General features: G+C 42.5%; 1 protein-coding gene across 6 annotated transcripts in view; it reads right to left on the bottom strand.

The window, feature by feature from the left end:
- Positions 1-20,387, bottom strand: part of Fat3 (FAT atypical cadherin 3) — a 599,580-nt gene that overhangs the window by 70,163 nt on the left and 509,030 nt on the right. For all 6 annotated transcript variants that reach the window (XM_006990546.4, XM_016008861.3, XM_042280463.2 and 3 more), the window contains 3 exons: positions 16,432-16,628; positions 15,241-15,394; positions 12,061-12,294 (listed from right to left, as the gene is read on the bottom strand). In XM_006990546.4, coding sequence (XP_006990608.1) covers positions 12,061-12,294; positions 15,241-15,394; positions 16,432-16,628 — 585 coding nt within the window. The remainder of the gene's footprint in view (positions 1-12,060; positions 12,295-15,240; positions 15,395-16,431; positions 16,629-20,387) is intronic.

A 20,387-nucleotide genomic window follows, 5' to 3' on the forward strand; every position in this document is an offset into this window, starting at 1 on the left:
GCAGCAGCTCTTTCACTGGGTCTGATGGCAAGATTGTGGCCCCAACCCAAAACAAAACCCCAGGCCCTTTGTTTAGAAACATGAAGACATCCAGCACAGCTACGTCAGAGAATTAAATCAGGAAAGGGCCCCTCTAAGCAAGGGGCATTATTCTGCTTGGACAGCATGGACTGTACACCCAAGAAGCCGACTCCTGTGCAGTGAGATTCCCTGTGACATGGAGAAAGCTACAGATTGCATAGCCTGGCCTTGTACTAGACCTGATATAGTTAACGTGGGTAAATTAATTAATCTACAAAGAGCTAAAAACCCCACCATCTTTGCTAGCATCCTGGACTTCTGTGCTATGCTGTGACCCAGTGATAATGCTCCCAAAGTTTCATACATGGAACATTGAAGATGAGCTGGACTGATTGATTCAGTCTTCACTTAGTCACTTAGTCATGTATGTACTCAGTAAGTGCCTGCGGACTCCTGCTGCACAGTACACATTGAAGGTCTCTAGTACTTCCATGTAACCTCAAACACCCCCAGTTTCTCAGGAAACAAACGTGTAGAACTGATTATCGGGAAGGATTGGTGAGAAGTTTCTCAGAGACTCAAGTTGCTAATTTGGGTCATGAAGGGAGGGCAGATGTCGTCAGGAGTGTTAAGGTGGAACCATCACAGATAAAGAGAGCATTGGGAGAGATGCAAGAACAAGGGAAGTCGTGGATGCTGAAACTGCCATTTACTCACAAGAAGACAAAGGGCTTAGTGTTGATAAAGCCATAATGGTGAAACTGCCTGTTCTCAGAACCAGCCCAGAGACACCGGTTCATTAGAACCAATCAGTCCTGGAGTAAACTAGAAACTGGGCCTAAGTTAATGAGGAGGGAAATCAGCAAAAAGATAAGGATGCTTGCAAAGGCTGGCTTGGAAAGGGTGTCTGAGTAGAACGTGTTCTGTGATATCTAAGCTCAAGGAACTCACCAGCAGATGTTATTGAGCATAATGCCTGTCAGGGAGGTCTCACGGTGGGATGACACTACAGATAAGAGCCTCAATGTGCCTACAAGGCAGGAAGTCACCCCGGGGTCCTTGGCATTTCTGCACAAAATGCAAAGAGCAGGAAGAAATTCTCCAGCTGTGAGTCCTACTTGAGGCCATCCCTGCATTGATGTGCTTTGCGTAAGCCCCTCATCCAGAGAGGGGCTGCCAACATGTGCATGTGAGTGGGGAGCGGTAGAGGCCGCCGTGATCCCTTGGTAGAAATCAGAATTCTCCACTCACACTTCTTTAGAAGGAATTACCATTTCATTCGACAACTAGTGTTTTGGTCCATACTCACTGAGTTAACAGATAACAGGTAGAGAAATTGGATTTTATAAAAGGTAATAATAAGTGTAACTTATGTGTCAAATGCAAAGACTCCTAAGCTGAGCAGGGCAATAAAGTTCACTAGAGAAAAAACTAGTTCAGGCCTACCTACCTTACTTCAGTTTTCCCAAATCAGATCTTAGATGTGGAGTGTGTCCTGTTGCCATTTTAGGATGCTTATTTATTTACCCCTTTGTTTTGAATAAAGGTGTTTCTGATAATGCCTAGAATTATAGCTAGTTTGAAGATGGTGTGGAGGTCCAGAGTGTTGGGGAACTTACTCCAGTGGCTAGTAAAAGATGGAACTGCTATATTTAATCCAGTCTTATATCCTAATGTCATTCTGGGTTCATTCCCAGAGTGTGACATAGGAAAGGTAAGTGTCTCAAGCTTGTATTGAGCCACATATACTACTGAAGGGACCCTGATTCTGGGAGAAGGAAAAGAATCCAGGGGAGTCTTAATGGGCCTCAGAGTCCTTCACTGTCTCCAAGCCACTCAACATTGAACAGACACCTGGGGAAGCCACTTCACTTTGAACAGCTTCTCCATCTGCAGGTAGGAGGACAAAGATCCTCTCCTTCAGGAATGTGATACATGTGAAAGTTCTTTGAGATCTGGAGAATGGCCTTATGCATAATATTATATACACATGCGCGCACACGCGCGCACACACACACACGCGCGCACACACACGGAGAGAATGCATTTGTATATGTGTACATGTTTGCATGAATGTGGGTACTTGGATGTAAGTCTGTGGGGGCAGAAGTCAACCTCAGATGTTGTTCCTCAAGTGCCATCTACCTTTTAACTTATTTTTGAGATAGCGTCTCTCACTGGTCTGGAACACACTGGTTAGACGAGGCTGGCTGGTCAACAAGCCCCAGAGATAGACCTCTCTAGGTCTTTAGTGTTGAGATTACAAGCACATGCCACCCTTCATAGCATTTTATTATACCATAGACAGAGGCTTGGAACACATTGTTCTCCAGAAAATGACTTAAATCTCTCAGTCCTCACAGAGGGTTATTTAATTTTTAGTGATATTTTAATAATCCCTCAGCCACCTTCAAAGATTTAATACTTCAGACAATATTGGAGCTTGGGGGAAGGAACACACAAACCTATATTTATTCCTAACCTGTGCAGCTCAGCAGTAATGATTTCTAAGGCATCAGGAAAAACATTGATTCATATGATGCTTACAGGAGAATTGGAGAAATCAGGATGAAATCCCTCTTAGAATATTTTCCAGGAGAAATCATCGTGACTTAGAATATTGGTTCGAGGTGTTGAGGTCCTCTCTTTAAAGTCTTCTGGGGTCAGTCTCTATGTCTCTTCAAAAAGGGACAGTTTGGGCTGGATTTCAGTAGTGACATTGTAAACATCTACTAGGATTATGATTTCCATAGGAAAGAGTTATCACATCCACCCGTCCCTCAACCATGTCAAAGTAGTTGTGGTCCCTAGGTGGCTGATCTGGTCCCCATGGGGCTTAGCATGGGTCTGCATAAGACCCCATGTTTCTCAGAGAGATAACCACTGTGCAGGGGATTCCCAGCGATGCATGGATAGATAGAATTTAAGATGCCTATGAACTTGCCTTTATGTATTTCTCTATTACTCCATAGCAGGTTGCTGAAGACCCTAACAGCATAGTATAATGAATACACACTATGACATGCTTTTGATGCATCAGAAATCCAGGTGTGGCTTTGCTGCTGTTTCTCCATTATGGAATCTTATGAAGTTGCTAGTACATTGTGAGGTGGGATGTGAGTTCATCTGTTAGCTCAGTGAGGGCAGCAGGTTTGACTTTCAATTTGACTCATGTAGTTTTAGGTGAACCCTGATCCATTCATTGCCATGTGGGTTTCTCACAGCTCTGCAGTGGTTGCTCCCTGCTGTGAGTAAAACAAGAGAGAGTGAGAGAGAGAGAGCCCTCTGGACTGAACTATGGCCCCCTAAAATTCATGTGTCAAGGCTGTATTCTTTAAGAGATGGGATGGAAGATGGGAGGTAATTTAGGGTTAAATAAGGTCATAGGGAGGAAGTTAATGTGAGGCAATGGGAGTACTTCAAAAACAAAAAACAAACAAACAAACAAAAACAAAAATGAAAGAAACAAAGAAAAAGATACTTTTCTGTCCCACCTAGTATACACAAGAAAGGTCATGTTAGTCCAGAACAAGAAGACAGGGGTCTGCAAATCAGAAGGAGTTCCCTCCCCCGGTCCTAACCAACGCACACCCTGACTCTAGACCATGAAATTCTAGAACTGTGAAAAATAATTTTGTTTAAACTTCCTAGTGCTTCATTACAGCAACTGAGGTGACTCAACAGACGTAGCTGACATAGCTACAGTGAATGTCATGGCCTTTTAAAACCTACTAGTCAAAGTGGTACCAAGGGAAGAGCACATTCCAGGAAGCCAAAGTCACTGGGCTCAAGGTTAGAGCAGCTACCAGAGGGAGAACAGCTGTGGTGGTCTGAGTAAGAATGGCCCCAATAGGCTGACATATCTGAATGCATAGTCACCAGGGAGTGGCACTATTTGAGAAGAATTAGGAGGTGTGGCTTTGTTGGAGGAGGTGTGTCACTGGAGATGGACTTTGAGACTTCAAAGGACCGTGTCAGACCTAGTCTCTCTCTCTCTCTCTCTCTCTCTCTCTCTCTCTCTCTCTCTCTCTCTCTCTCTCTCTCTCTCTCTCCTCTCTCTGCCTGTGGATCAAGTTGTAGCTCTCAACCACTTCTCTAGCACCATGCCTGCCTGCATGCAGCCATTCTCCCTGCCAAGATGATGATGGACTAAGCCTCTTAAACTAGAAACCAGTCCCTAATTAAATGCATTTTTCTTATGAGTTATCCTGGTCATGGTCTCTTCACAGCAATAGATAGTGACCTAGACAATTGCTGACATCTTCATGTTCATTAATTTCTAAATAGATTTGAAAGCATGTTCAATACCTGATGTAGGCAACAAAGACAGTAGTATGTGCGGTGCCTGTGATTTTATAGCCCTACTGTGCTGGATCTTGGTATTAATGTACTAAAGAAGAAATGCACATGAATGCAACTTTAGAATAGCAACTTTAGAATTTACCTGGATTGATATATTTAATTTGTAATGTTTCTATTTTTATGAATTGCAAATGGTCTTCTGAGAGATGATCTAGTGATGTAACCAAGTGCTCAGGTGTTTGAGACACAGAAGGAGAGTCCTTGAGTGGCTCTCAGTGCCTGTTTAGGAACAGTAGGTCATGTTCACCTGGGAACTATCTGAAATGTAATTACCACTGTGCTTTGCCTCTCAGACCACTGAGTCTTAAACTCTAGAGGAGGGCCATTGCCAGTGGGGCTCTAGTAATGGGGCTTCTGACTCTGTTGCATGCATAGTCACCCGACTGAATTGGCTGCTTGCTGACATCTGAGGGCTCTCGGGTGACACCAGCACAGGTAGTCCAGGGAACTAACTTGAGCACCACTATTTCAATAGCATTATGAGATCCCCTGCATGTCTGTTCCCCAGTTCTCCTGAGCTCCCTTTTCTAATACCTGCTGTCCTGCCACCAGCTTACGGCGCAGAACAAGTAAAGCCTGCTACGTACTCATATAGTAAATTGAACAACGGCATGCCAAGGGCAGGGCTGTTATGAGAAGTGGGAACAATGTATCTGAGCCCTGGCCCAGTGCCTGCCATGGAACAGTAGCTGTAAAAGTGGATGTTAACAGCAACATTACCATTATTGTCATTTGTTGTCCTTAAGGCGTGCTGTTCTTGCTTGGGAAGGTGTGGGATTGGTAGTCATGCAAAATACATCACACCAAAATGTCATGATATGCCGAGGGAATTCAAGGCAGAAAATGGAGTGCCAATGGGGAAAATGGGGCATTCCAAGTTCTAGGAGACATCCCTGTCCATGCTGAATGAATCTCACACTGACATTGAGGTTGGCGAAGCGAGCTACGGTCACTCTAATGTTATGCAGGAGGGAGGCCAGACTTGCCCAAGGCCATAGGCTGCTAATCATCTAGGCATCTCTACAAATATGTGGCATTTTGGTCCATTTGTTTATTAAGGGATCTGTGTCTTAGGGGCATCTGGGGCCATCCCTGTGGCTTTGTCCATAGGATCCAGAGGAGGCTGGGTACAGCTTCATCTGGGGTGTGAGGTTTTGAGGGTGTAGAATGCTTAGGAAACCAAAGCAAAAGAAAGTCTCAGAACATGTGCATAGATCCCTTGCAGCATCCACAGGAACCAATTTGCTCCTGACTCCACAGGCTGTTCCCTTCCCCAGGACTGAACGTGGTAGACACTTCAGAGTTCAGATTCCCCTCTTCTGTTCCTGTGTGTTTCTGTATTTGCCTCTGAGGTCCCGTGCAAAGGTGCCGTGTTTAGCCAAGTCCTCACCAGATTGCTCTCACAGAGTATGGTGAATATATTTACTTTTCCTCATGAGGGAATCAGAAGGGTGATCATGGGAGGTGGCTCTTTACTTTGGCCATCAGATTTGAGAAGCTTGGGCACAGCATAGAGAACATCTCTGATTCTCACAGAATGGCACAAGTACTTCACATTCCATTCCAGGAAGAGGCCAAGGCACTTGATCATTGCTGCTGGTTCAAATATTTCACCTACATACTTTCTTTTGCTCTTTCTGGTTCTCCAGAAGTGGCAGACTAGAAAGGAGAAACACTGGACAGGTTCATCTGAAATAGTTTTGTCAAAGAGATCTAGAAGCCCCCAGTGTTTCCTTTAGAGAACACTCCCTCACATAGCTCTCCTCCCTTTGATCAGGACCTATGCTCTCAGAGTTAATAGTTGACCAAGCCCCTGGGGAAGTCCTGTACATCCTTATATGTACAGGAAGACTGGTTCTTATAGTTTTTGCTCCATGAATAGTACAGGACCCATTATGCCATGGTCCTCATGAGGGATTTGCTGTACAAATTCCCAATGGCCAAATGAGCTGTGATTATCATAAGTGTCCCCTAGGAAGAACGGTGCAGGGACAGTAGAATCACACACTTAGGTCAGAATGGAAGTTTTCAGGTTCCTTGGTCTTCCTGCTTCCTTCTTTTCTATTAATAGAAGGATGTTGGATCTTTGTGAGTTCGAGGCCAGCCTGGGCTACCAAGTGAGTTCCAGGAAAGGCGCAAAGCTACACAGAGAAACCCTGTCTCGAAAAACCAAAAAAAAAAAAAAAATAGAAGGATGTTATCTTCTAACTTTAGAGGAAGAACCCCCTTCTGTTATCCTCAGAGCTTTTCATATCTCTGAATGTAATTATCGGTCCATACCATATCTTTGTTTGGAACTTATGATCTTTCTGCTCATGTTCATCTGTTCCCTAAGGTTGAGATTTCAATGAGCCTGCCTTGCCATTGACCCAGGCCCCTGCCAAAGTTTGTAGATTTCACACTTGAATCTCCCTCTGGGCCTCCTCTGATCCTTCTCATTTTGGTCCTTGTGGTCTTTCTCAACAATTTTTTAGGATATTTTTCATATCTTTGTTTGTACTGTTCTAATCCACTTTAGATGCTCCTACTGTGTCAGGCTTCCATACACCCAGAATTGGTTATTCATTTCTTAAACATGGTCATCCATTTTCTTTCTGATTGAGTACTGATCTGTAGTCTTCCTGAATGATCATAGACACACCCTGCCCAGTTTTCTGGTTCCATCTCCTTTCCTCTGTCCTGGACTTCATGCTATTCTTCCAGCTCTTTAGTTGGCTTTACAGAGTCTCATCTTTATGACTTCATCTTCATGGTCCATGGTCTTCCTAAGTCCGTTCTTACTGAAGACTATTCCCAAGTCCCACTTATTCTGGGGCTCAACATTTATGACTTACTCCTTGACTTTTGAGTAGCTTGAGGACTATCTCTCTATATAACTCATCTTGGAAAGTCTTACTGTCCCATTTACAGCAATTGTTACCCTGGTGCTCATTAAGTGTGGGTTAAGTTGATTGGAAAATACCTGAGGTGTGCTCTGAGCCTGTACACTTCTAAGATCCCTCAAATTCTAAATTTTGTGGGAATTAGGTAACAAGAAAGGAGCAACTGGCTCATTAGAATACATTCCTTTCTTTATGCTCTTTATTCATAGTAAGAAAACATTCCTCCCCACATCCCAGTATCTAGAAAATGGCATTTTCATAAACCAGGGGCTGTAGCATATTTATTTACACTTTACAAATTTACACTTTTTTTCATGCCATGTTGCCTAAAATGGTCACAAGCTTTTTGTTCTGATCCTTCACACCATGTGTTTCTTTTGATAGGAAAAACAAACAAACAAAAAACAAACAATCCACCCCAAATGAAATTCTGATAGGCAGAATTATTATCCATTTGATTAGCTACGAAATTTTTCCCTCCCCCAGTATATTCTCTCTTTTTTAAGGCATGCAACCACAGTGTGCTTTATAAGTCAGCTTGCTTTTCTGAAATATAAGAAAAGTGCAACTTTTCTTTTTCTTATCTCCTTTCTAAGCATGCTTTTCCACACACGTTGGGCTTCACTGTTCCTCTAGAGACAGGTTTCTCACTGCGGGGCTGCCTGCCCAGCTGTGGCAGCTGACCTCCACCCCGGCTTCACTTAAGCAGCATCCTGTCCTTTTCCTCTCCTCTCTTTCCACTCTCCTCCAGGAAACTGCTGGGATTTAAGGCTTGCCCCACTCCGTGCTTTGTGTTGTTCTGTTTCTTGTTGTTTGTTTTGTTTTTGTTTAAATTCTAATAAAATCGTCCTCTTTGAATAAATCTCGGCTTTGCTTGACTTTTTGAAAAACAAGCAAAATGAACAAACAAACAAAAAACAACAAAATCAACCCCCTGAGCTCCTAAGAACTGTTAATATCTAAAAGGTCTACTAAACCTAGCAGATTAACCACGGAAGTACTGCTTAAAAGGCCAAGACATCCTTGTCTTTACTGAAAAGATTATTAAACTTTCATAAATTTGGGGTCATGAAGTCATGTCACCACTTTATGGGGCTGAGGATATTTTCATTTTACAGGAAAACTAAGAACTTACTGCTAAAATCTAGACAGTTACCATGCTATTTCTTAGAACTCATAAAATGGGTGTAAAATTATCTTCCTCTGTTTTATTCTTGATGGAAGAAATTCTTATAACATTATTTTTCATTCATTATGAATGATTCATTGAAAGGACCTGTTTGACTAAAAGAAATAATATGTTTAAAAAGAAGAAACCCAAAAAGTGAAGGTCTTTGGACTTGGGAATTCAGGAATCAGATTTTAGATTAATATCTTGTCATGTTTCTACAAAGTAGAGTGACCAAGTATACAATACAGCCCAATGATGGCTGTCAGACTCCATTTGGAGTATGATGACAAAATATTTTTCACGAGTAACTTAGAGGTACCAAAATTTTGTTACAGTTCTGGGGGCTGGAAAGTCTAAAACCAAGGCACCAGCAATTCTGGTGTCTGACGAGGCTGACTCCTCAAAGATGCTCCCTATGTATCCTCACAGCCAGAAGGGGCAACAGGATCCCTCCAGCTTCCTTGATAAAGGCATTCAACACTCTTCATGGGCCCACACTTCTGTTACATGCACTCCCTTCCCTTCAAAGGCTGCATCTCAAGACAAACACATTAAGGGTGAGATTTCAATGAAAGCATTTTAGGACACAAAAATTCATGAGCAGACACCAGTAAAATTAGTTTACCATTTCATGTAAAGGGATATTCCTAACAGAAGTCTCCTGAGCCAAACAGATCCATAACTTGTCATTAGAAGTTAATTCAATAACTTAGATAAAGCTGAAGCAAGTTCGGCTAAGAGAAAACATGCCAACCTCAAAAGGGACAAATGATAGGATTTGGGTTAATAACATTTTAAATAATGAAATAGGAGATATAGAGGTAAATGTTTGGCAGTGTATAGAAATTGGGAGGGAGGCAGGAGGGTGTGGTCATGATGGTGTGAGAGGGAGCCTTGTGCTGGGTAAGGATGCTGGAGGCTTTGTGAAAGTACACAGTGATAGTGCTGCGTGTGCAGCCATGCTCACTCCCAGGAAAGGTGACGATGCCTAGTGGATTCCACCTATGTCAGCCTTGTGATTTCAGTAACAGTTCTGTAGTTAGGCAGGACATCTCCACGGGGGATTGGGCTAATGAAAGTTAAAAACTCCTGTGACTCTATAATTATTTCAGAATGACTTTCTTTAAGGAAGATGGAAATTTCTTTATTCTTCTAGGGAACGGGTTGGAACTGAGGTTTTGTGGTCCTGTCAGTGCATGGGGGGGCCATTCTACAGAGGGGTCAGTGGCTACCTTTTAAGCCCAGCTGCTATTGAACACATTCTAGGACCCGAATGCATAGAACTCAGATCTTCTGAGAGCCATGATATTTATCAAGTGCTAGAGATTAAAATATCAAGCAATAACCTGACTTTTATATAACAATAACTAAATTGAGCTCTGTATAACACTGTATAAAGAAAACAAAACACACTAGAGGGCCAGATTCAGCTTCACAGCTATGTGTGTGAACTCAACTTCCACACATTTCATTTGGCCCCATAATGAGTCCCCAATTCAACCACCTGATAATCATTCTACACTGCTTCCTCTAGTCTTTCGCCTTAGGAAAGACAGAGAAATTTACCTTGGAGACCCATGTCCTTTTGGGGCCACTAAAGTCTGTGTCTTAAACTCTCAGTCATGACACTCAGAGACCTTCTGATGACAGTTCAGACAGACACTACTGTGAGCTCTGATCAAATCCCCCACTATTACTTCCTCAGCTTGGTGCATGGGCAATGGTGGGTCCTCGGTTTGTATTTCTTAAGGCACTCATTTGTTCTACCCCAGCTATCACAGTTCTTTTGTGGAGTAAGCTCTCCCTTTCCAGTTTTGCATGTGTTTCCTGATTTGAACTCAGGCTACCAGAGAGAGCAAGTGATATGCATCTTTAATTGCTGAGACATTGGCCAGCCCTGTTATGGTTCTTTTGAGAAAATGAGCAAGAGTCTGGTATCGTACAGGAGGTTTCTTAAGGTTGACATGATGGCCAGGCACACATATTTCCTACACTGTTGTCTATGGTACCCAGGTCCTTCCTTGATCTCCATGTGAGGCTCTGCAAAGAAGCCTTCTACTTATTGTGGAAAATGTGAAGATCAAAATAAAATAAGGTTTCCATCAATTTTTTCTTCTTCCAGGTCTTTCTATCCCTGTCCTGATAAATGGGAAGAAATTAGATATTCCTCCCACCTCATCTGCCAACCTGGTTAGCTGAGCAGACAGAAGTGAAGGAGGACACATAGCTAACCATATTCTTCCTCACATCAGGCAAATCAGCTCTGGGACCATATCTCTCCATCCCACCCCACCCTACCCTTACACTGTCCAAACAGCATGTGCAGTGACCAGACTTGTGTTTCTACTCTCCGGAAGCTTGAACACATCTGGTTACTTCATGAAGTGAATGAGTGACAGAATTGAAGGCTTTCAGCTTTTGAAATTTTATCTATGGACTAATTATCCTCAAGTCAAATTTTAAATTGTTAAAAGACTCATTAGCATTAACTCTGTCCACTTTTCCCAAAAGTCTTCAGATAAGAGTCCAGAGAATCTTTCCTAATCTTCATTTGAAAAAGATTATTTGCAGTTATTACATAATTATGTACTAACAAACAGTCTTTTGTTTGCCATTTTCCACAATAATATATATGCTTTTAAAGAATTGGTCTCTGCCTTAAAATTATGCTAATGTGATAAGAGCAATAACTCAAGTGTAGCCTCTAATTTCTGTAAGGGAAAATATGAAGAGACCCTGGGTGCTACGTTTGTTTTCAGCTAATTATCATGTATTTGCTTTTCCATTAGTCCAATAATTTTTCTATCAATTCAGAATTAAGCAGTAAGACAGTGAATTATATAAAGGCCTGCTTAGCATAACAGACACACCCCATCATTTTCTAGTCCTCTGATTTACAGCTCTTAAAACGTACAAGCAAAAGGCTCTGTATGCCCTTTCATATTTATATTCCATCATATGGTCACCTCAATAACTTATGCATTCTTAGAAGGGCTACCTCGCAATTAACTCCAGTCTCCTCCAACTCATCATCTCATTATGTAAAAAGGATTTGAACATAAACTTTATTAGTGACTTCAGTTCTAAGTCTTTCTTATCTCTCCCCCCTCACTCTGCCTAGTGGTGTCTGTTGTAAGTAATGGGGGTTGGGTAGAGGGATGGGACTCTGGAAAATGCCAGTTTAAAAAATCCGCATTGGACTACTGGCAGATTTAATTATTGGTCTTTGCACTGTGGGGCAGCACAATACAGACTGTCATATTTCATCAGAGGCTGTGTCATGAGCCTTCTTAGAAATGGGAATAGGCAAGTAAGAATGCTGTTGTTTTTATTTTTATGTTTTAAAATGAAGATCACAAAAGCAAAAGACCAGAGCCTATAAACTATCCCGACATCCTTAGCTACTAGGTCCGGGGATCCCAGTTCTCTTTCTAGGACTCTAGAGGAGGAATGGGGGAGGAGGAGGTGGAGGAGAACATGTGGAGTTCTTCCTACATAAGAGGCACACAAGCTCAGGAGTGAAAACCTGGCTTACTGAATGTGTTCTGCAAGAGAAGTTTCTAGAACCTACTCCTATGAGGAGTGTGCCAATATGGGATAAGCTTGGCTGGTGAATTGACTTACCAACATCCGGGTCCACTGCCTGCACTCTGGTCAGCAGAGCCTTAGTGGCTGTGTTCTCGTAGACACATGCAGTGTAGTGGTTGGAGGAAAACACAGGGGGGTTATCATTCACGTCTTCCAGGAGCAGGAGGACACTGGAGTGGCAGAAGCGGCCGCCCCCGTCAGTGGCCCTGGCAATCAGGCTGTATACTGGGATCCTCTCCCGATCCAACAGGGCCAAGGTTTTTAACTCGCCTGTGAAACAAAAACAGCAGCATAGTTGGTCTGGCTTTTCAAAAACGGTCCTTCCGTGGAAAAGCAGAAAATCAATTGTATGAGGAATTCTAAATGCAAGTACCAAGGACATAAGGCCTAAGTGCCTTGAAAATTGAAGAAATAGAGCAAACTCAATTTTTAGGCATCAGGGAAATAGCCCGGAATTTTAGATGCACTGACAAACCAACTGCTTGACCTTCAGATTAATTATTGCTTTTACAAGGTTGCCAGGGCTTGTCTCTTTTGGTGAATGGGGGAAGCTCTCACAGATGGATGGCTCCAGGTATATAATTGTCCTGGTATCCATGACCCAGAGGCCCAGGAGCACAGTATCTTGTTTCTAAACATGCAGCTTTTTTTATCCCATCTTTTAGAGGGAAATAAAACCATCAAAAATGGCTGGCTTTAACAGAAAAGTCTTGAGGGGCCCTGTGATGACTGACATAGGTCAGTTTGACAGGACCTAACCAGGATCAATAGGAGTCAAGGTTCCTGGAATATTAAAGAGAGGTTATCTAAATTAGAGATTCGAGGCATAAAAACCCATCTTAAATATGAGAGGCTCCATTCCCTGGGCTGGGATCTTGGACCATGCAAATGGAGTGTGAGCAGAGTGCTGGAATTCATTTCTCTGTCTCTAGACTGTGGAAGCAATGGGACAGTCCAGCTACCCCAAGCTCCTACCGCAGGGGCCCCCCATCATGGTGGACTGTACCCTAGAGCTGTGAGCCGAGATCAGCTCTTCCTTCCCTACATTGCCTTTGCCAGGGTGTTTTTTCACAGCAGCTGGAAAAGTAACTAATGTAGATTCTAGCAGTACAAGGGTCAAGCTGAGTATATAAAATAATGGGGTTCTAATGTATTAGTTCATATTTGTGCCATATTACCATCTCTCCTTCCCCTTCTTTCTTTCTCTTTTCAAACAGTCTCCCTTCTACTGTCACACCAGATAGATAGATAGATAGATAGATAGATAGATAGATAGATAGATAGATACATAGATAAAGCTGGATGGATGGATAGATAGAGAGAGAGATGGATGAATGGATGGATGGATATATAGATATATAGATAGATGATAGCTAGCTAGCTAGAGATGGATGGATAGCTAGCTAGCTAGAGATGGATGGATAGCTAGCTAGCTAGAGATGGATGGATAGATAAATAGAGATGGATGGATAGATAGATGATAGAATGGATGGATAGATAGAACGAGATGGATGGATGGATAGATAGAGATGGATGGATGGATAGCTAGCTAGATAGAGATGGATGGATGGATAGATAGATAGTTGGATCTGATTTTGCATGTGAGAGAAAATATGCAATATTTGTTTTTGTCTTTTCCTCTATATTACCCTCTCTTGCCCACCTCCCTGTCTTGTCTCCTTCTTCCTCCAAAATAGTTTCTTTTACCTTCATGTCACATACATATGGATATACATGTACATCCATAATCTGTGCAAATTATCTTTGTTGTTGCTTAAATGTCAATAGGAAATGACAAGTGCAGTGAGAACCTGATTAATTGCTATTTGGTACAATGTATGACTTGTGGATCATTGCTACTCTGAATAACATTGGTGACATTTGGAAGAAGCCACATGAGTTATCAGTCAGATCCTCCTATGGTTTCCTTGCTAAATATAGCTAGTTCTCCAACACAGGCCACACCGAGTCATTTGCCTCTCTTATTCAAAAGTTCCCAGGGGCTTTTCAGGAGGACATTCAGACCCTCCATGGTCTGTTTCGAGAAGCTTCCTCCTTCTCTCAGGCTCTGGTCCCTGTAACCTGCAGTGTTCTGTTTCACCTCTTAGGATCTTGCCTCGGTTTCCCATCTCCCTTCCTCAGAATATCAGCTACTTCTGTGATATTCCTATATGGCTGCCTTTCCACTTCTTCTGGGCAGTCCCTTCACTGTGCCTTTCTATTGTGGTTTCAGGTTGTCTATCTTCCAGTAGGGCCCAGAGAGTTAAGGAGCACGTGCTGATGTGACTATGTCCACGCTTCCTGGTAGGATCCGTGGGACTGAGACAAGGGGAAGCCAGTGATTCTTGAGGGCAGTTCACTGGGATGAACACAGCCCTGGAAATATACAAGCTGTTTACTCCTTACACTTCATTTAAGAATTTCCACTAGGTGAACCACCCAATCCACAACACAGAAATAATCTGCTGCCATAGTAAATGACTTCTCCACCACCTCTGGCCTTCAAATTCTGGCATCTGACTTTAGTTTACATAACCTTTTACCTTATAATTTTTGTCTGATTATGCAAGGAAATTGGGGGCTCACAGCTTTGGAGAACTAGGCATGAATGGTAATGAAAACCAGACAAGAGGGCTAACAAGAATCAGAAAGGAGCCGAAGGAATTTTACCATGAAGGAACTTCTGACTAAGCATCATGCCTTAGTTTGCATGGTGACCAGTGTTTGTGATGCAACTGCCTGGCACTCTTTGTGAGCCTGGTCTTAGCTCACAGAGCTGTGTGTTTATTTAATGCTAGTAAATGTGTGTGTGTGTGTGTGTGTGTGTGTGTGTGTGTGTGTGTGTGTATAGGATGGGAAAAAGGAAGGAAGGAAGGAAGGGAGGGAGGGAGGGAGGGAGGGAGGGAGGGAGGAAGGAAGGAAGGAAGGAAGGAAGGAAGGAAGGAAGGAAGGAAGGAAGAAAGGAAGGAAAAGGGGGAGGAGACAGGAGGAAACAGGAACAGGAGGAAAGTCCCGACTTTAACCAAGTCAAGTTCCTGTGGCCCAGAGCGTCCACATCTGTACACTAGGAGATGTTTATTTCAGTGTCTAGCACATCAGCGCCTCTTATCAAGGCTCTAGTTGAGTAACTGTCTACTGATGATGAGACCATACGAGAGTTCAAACTCTCACATGGGTAAATAATGGCATTTCCCCAAAGAATAAATTTCACCTTACCACTTTCTGGATCTAGAAAAAATTCATTGTTTCCAGATCCATAGAGTGAGTATCGTATCTCTCCATTGGATCCAATATCCGCATCCTTGGCACTGACCTTCAGGATGATTTTATTTGATGGAATGTCTTCTGGAAGAGATGCTGAATATGCAACCTGGGCAAAGGTCAGCAAGAGTGAGTCAGTCATTACTGCCTGTGGTACAATATCCTCCATCGACAGTGCTCCAGCAGGCTAAATCATTACTGCCTGTGGTACACATTTTATAGCTACCATTTAAGCAGATTTCTTTAAAATTAATTCACATGGTTTAGCTTTTGTGGTTTCTTTCTTTTGCCTGAGACCACATTTCAGTGTGCAATAAAACTTATTATATTATTTTATTACATTTCTGTGCACAATCACTTACAAACATTTATTGAGCACTTACTGTATGTAAAGAAGATATGACTGGTAAGAACACAGTGGTGAAGAAAACAGATAACAGCACTGCACTGTGAAATTTGACATTCTGACACACTGGCTCTGTCCATTTCTCTGTTGAGACCAAATGGGCTCCTGGGATGGTTTTCACCTCTTTACAGAGTCATGGGTGACATCTGGCCTTAGTATGTGAGATTAAATCTACATACATCATTTGTCTAAGATATAGAACACAAATACTATCTCTTGGTCCACAGGTTAGAAAACATAGATTAACAATTATTTAATTTTGGCAAAAAAAAATGCAATCTAGCTCTTGTGTCAGCATTGTGAGTTTGTACAACAATGGAAAGGCTATTTCACTGGGGTCTGGAGACCTCCCTCAGCAACCATGCTGCCATGAACAGTTGTGTCATCTGCAAACAGGCAACTCACCCATAGGGTCCATTTCTCTTCTCCAGTGACTTAGAAAGATGCTCAGAATTACTTTTAAAGATCCTTTACAAATTACTTAAAAGTTAACTTTAAGGCTCATCATTTCTGTTTAATTGGGGAGTGCCATAGGGATTGGGTGCACGATCTTGCTGGCTATCTAGATTCCTTTCACACTTAGGACATTTTATCCCAGACTCGACTTCCTTCCCTCTGATGTCCAATTGGAGACAACAGATGTTAGTCTGGATTTAGGAAGAAGTGTGCAATGGGTTTGAATTTCATTTTAGAGAAATTAAGCCGGGTTTTAAAAAGCAGTTTTCACCCCTGAAGCTCACCTGATCACATACTGGGCTGTTGTCATTCACATCACTAACAGTCACTTCCACCATGGCCTGTGTGACAAAGAGTCCATCAGAGGCAGTGATATTGAGGAAGTAAATGTCTTGTTCCTCTCGATCCAGAGGTCTCTTCACATAGACCTTCCACTCACTCTGTACCATGCCCAGGGCAAACCGTCCTCGGGGGTTCCCTCCTGTGGTGGAGACAGAACTTCTGAGAAGTCACAGTGGACACCTACATGAGAGTCCATGTGGGGGTATCCAGGTGTCCCTAACACTGTATCCTTATGATACTGAAAAGAGTGGAGAGTCCCTTCATTTCTCTTGCAAAAAGCATGATATTTATATGCTCATCTTGTGTGGAAAGTGAAACAGCAACTTTCCGAGATAATCAAATCCATTTAGAGAAGCTGGGGATGGTTCTTTGTTTAGTTTCCCTTAAAGATAATCAGATTCAAACTGTGAACCATCAATTGGCTCCTCAGGATGATGCAATTGTCTTTCCACTCAGTCTCAAGAGAGGCTGCATTGCACTGTAGTTCCTGTCACCAAGATAATTTCATTAGCTGCTGAGCTGATGATACAATCAAGGAAAGGCAGCTAGTTCTGTTAAGCGATCTTTTAATGAACGCTTTATCATACAGCTGAGGTCTCCTCACAAAGACTGGAGTTTGGGGAGAAAAGTTTGTACCACAGAGGACAAACCATTAGTATTTAATAGTCCCAACAAAAGGTCATTTAAGAAACAGCTTAAAGATAAGCACTGTAATGAAATCAAATGGATGAGCATGAAGTTGTACAACTGGAAAGTAGAAGAGCTGGAGTAGAGGGGCCCAGACAGATTTCCTTTCCAGTCACGACCCTGCACAGATAAAGCAGCTAGCTCGACAAAAGATGGGAAGAGGGAAAGAAACTTGACCTCTCCTCCCTAAGGGGGAATCATGCCAATTCTGACACCTGGAAAGGCTGGGCCAAAGACGACAGAAAATAGTCAGAATGCAGACTGGGGTGGCCATTTACTTGGTATTCAGTAAAGTACTTATCCTCTACTCTAGGCCACTATTCTAGACAGCAGGGATTCAACAGTAGATGAGACCACAAAAACTGTTTCATCAGTAAAGCTCAAGTCATAAAGGGGAAGATGGTGATGGATGACATGACCAAGTAAGTGGCTGAGACAGCCCATTGCCTTGGGTTCCTCCGGGTGTACCCCAAACCCCCATGCTATGGAAATGGTGAAAGACAAACTTTACCAAAAGAACCCACCAGCTAACCTCTGCTTACTATTCCACATTCATCAGCAACATACACTCTGGGTTTTGATTGCATAGGCATTCTAGAAGCACCCACCCCTCCTGTCCCTTTGTGGGGCTCTGAACAGTCTGCAGCTGCTCGATTCATGGATTTCCCTTTCCTCAAATAAACTGTTCACCATTTTAATGTGAAGCTTGGTATGGTGGTACACATCTGTAATGCCAACTCTGTGAGGCTGAGATGGGAAGGTCATGAGTTTAAAGTCAGAATGGGCCACATAGTGAGTGAATGCTGTGGGATGTTCTGTATGTTGTGAATGTGTTGCTCTGATTGGTTGATAAATAAAAAGCTGATTGGCCAGTAGCCAGGCAGGAAGTATAGGTGGGATAAACAGACAAGGAGAATTCTGGGAAGGGGCAGACACCAGCCACCACCAAAGGAACAACATGCCAGCAGACCGGTAAGCCACGGCTACATGGCAACTTATAGATTAATAAAAATGGGTTAATAGAAATAGGTTAATTTAAGATATAAGAATTAGATAGCAAGAAGCCTGCCATGGCCAGCAGTTTTAATTAATATAAGCCTCTGTGTGTTGACTTGGGGGATGCAAGTGAGAGAGATTTGTCCAGACTGCCGGCAGGCCGGGACACAGAAAAACTTTTAGTTACAAGTGAAGAGCAAAATGAAGAAATGAATGCACCTAAACGTATCTTGGAACACAATAAACAAAAGCATACAAAAAACATATATTACAAACTGTTATTTCACTTTAAGAATGGAACTGGCTCACTTCATAATCAAATTTTTTTTTTTAAAAAAAAGGCAAACATGGTCCTAGAATTCTGAATATTATCCTGGTTCCAGAGCCCCTTCGCTATAAGGAAACACAGGACAAATGGACCCAAGTCATATTAGATGACACATTGCTCCACTAGGTCAATGGTTCCCCCCTTTCTATAGGATTTTTCTATCAGTGTAGATATTTTTGGTCGTCACAGGATGGTAGTGAGTCTGTCTAGTACCGTGGGTGGAGGGCCAGTCATGGCTGTGAAGCAACCTGTAAGATATAAAGAGCAGTCTGCCTACCATAAGAGATGCACCAGTCCCAGGTGGCAGCAGTGGTGACTGAGAAACCGTGCCTTGGGAGACTCAGGTTCCTCCCTGTAATATCACTTTCTGCCACCACTGGCTAGAATTCAATTGTGCTTTATTTGAATATTATTCCAGCACACACACAAAGTTAACCTCTCTATTAAACGCCTTCAATGAAGGCAAGTCCACACCGCTCCTTTGTTACATAAAATGATTAATGTTCCTTTGTTAGTCTGAGGCAGCACAGCCAACTTGTGCTACATCAAGAGCAAAGCTTAAATCTAATTAAAATCAGTTGGTGGTTGGCTCTGCTAATAGTACGAGGGCCTTGAAGCTGCGCTGCACTCATTACTTTAGAGAAGCTGATGGGATGGTCCTTTAAATCATCCACTGATACCTCAGAGACTGGAAACATCATTGAGGCTGGGTAGTTAACAATTCTTTCAAGTACAAACGGGTCCCTCAGAGTGTCTTCCCTCCGAAACAAAATACAAATAAGTCAAATCTTGCTTCTTTCTTGTCTCTCCTTAGCAAGGTGCTCTGTGCTTTAACTGAAGAAAATACACATTTTTTTTTTATGGAATAAGATGCCAGATTTTAGAGAAAGCACAAAGTACGTGAAGTGTTCTTAAGTGAGAAATGCCAGCTCCTTAAAAGACACAAAGAAGAACCTTGGGAAAGTGTGGCAATCTTAGGCTTTTGGTGTTTGCTCCAGTACAGATCTTATTCTGCAGTGATGAATTAACTTTTCCACTAACTTACTTAAGCAGAATCTGTGTCCTGAGGGCATCCTAATTAATTCATTTTTCCCTCTGAATAATGTGATTTTTCTAAGGGGAAAGCCACCTGACTACAGTATTGATGGTTTATTTAAAATCTTTTGGCACGTGGCTTATGTTCTGGCTGGAAAAGTCTCAGCATCAAGGTGTTGGCTCCAAGGCCCCAAATGGTTTTTAGGAAGGACTTTCCTAGTGCTACCAATCCTTCCCGCTTCGTCGCTGAAAGTGGGTCATCCCGGAAAGCTCTTCCTGAACAGGGCAGATTCTTCACTCTGATGTGAATCGGCAGCCTCTCAGAGCAATGGTGACATTTTCGTGCACTCTTAGTGTCTTATTTGTCTATCCTGATCTTCCTGGTGAACAACAACTTACTATTGGGGAAGACAGACAGGGGTTCCAAAGAAAAAGGGCCGTCAGAGGAAATATCCTTTGATCCTGAGTTATAGATCTAGAATTTCTCAGCAAAAGGTCCAAGAGAGACCGCTAATTTTCATGTGTGTGCGACAACACTTTCTTATAGCCAGAAGAAAGCTGCACACAAAGCTTAATGGGGGACATACCCATTGTTCTTTAGCATTATTGAAAGCTCAGAGGGGGATTAAAGTTTAAAAACACCTCTTCCTACTAAAAAGAGCTGTTATTTTATTTTCTTCAATTAAAATATTTTGCTTGGTTTTTGTGATGCTAAGGTTGGTACCTGCTTCTGTGTGAGCATTGTAGACTGGATGAGTGAAGAACCTCTGGAACAACTGGAAGTCTCCATGTTATCATATCACTCAGACCCAGAAAGTTCCACCACTGCCTCCTCATCTCATCCACCTGCCA

The sequence above is a fragment of the Peromyscus maniculatus genome, chromosome 7 (genome assembly GCF_049852395.1).
Source record: "Peromyscus maniculatus bairdii isolate BWxNUB_F1_BW_parent chromosome 7, HU_Pman_BW_mat_3.1, whole genome shotgun sequence".
NCBI classification, from domain to species: Eukaryota; Metazoa; Chordata; class Mammalia; order Rodentia; family Cricetidae; genus Peromyscus; species Peromyscus maniculatus.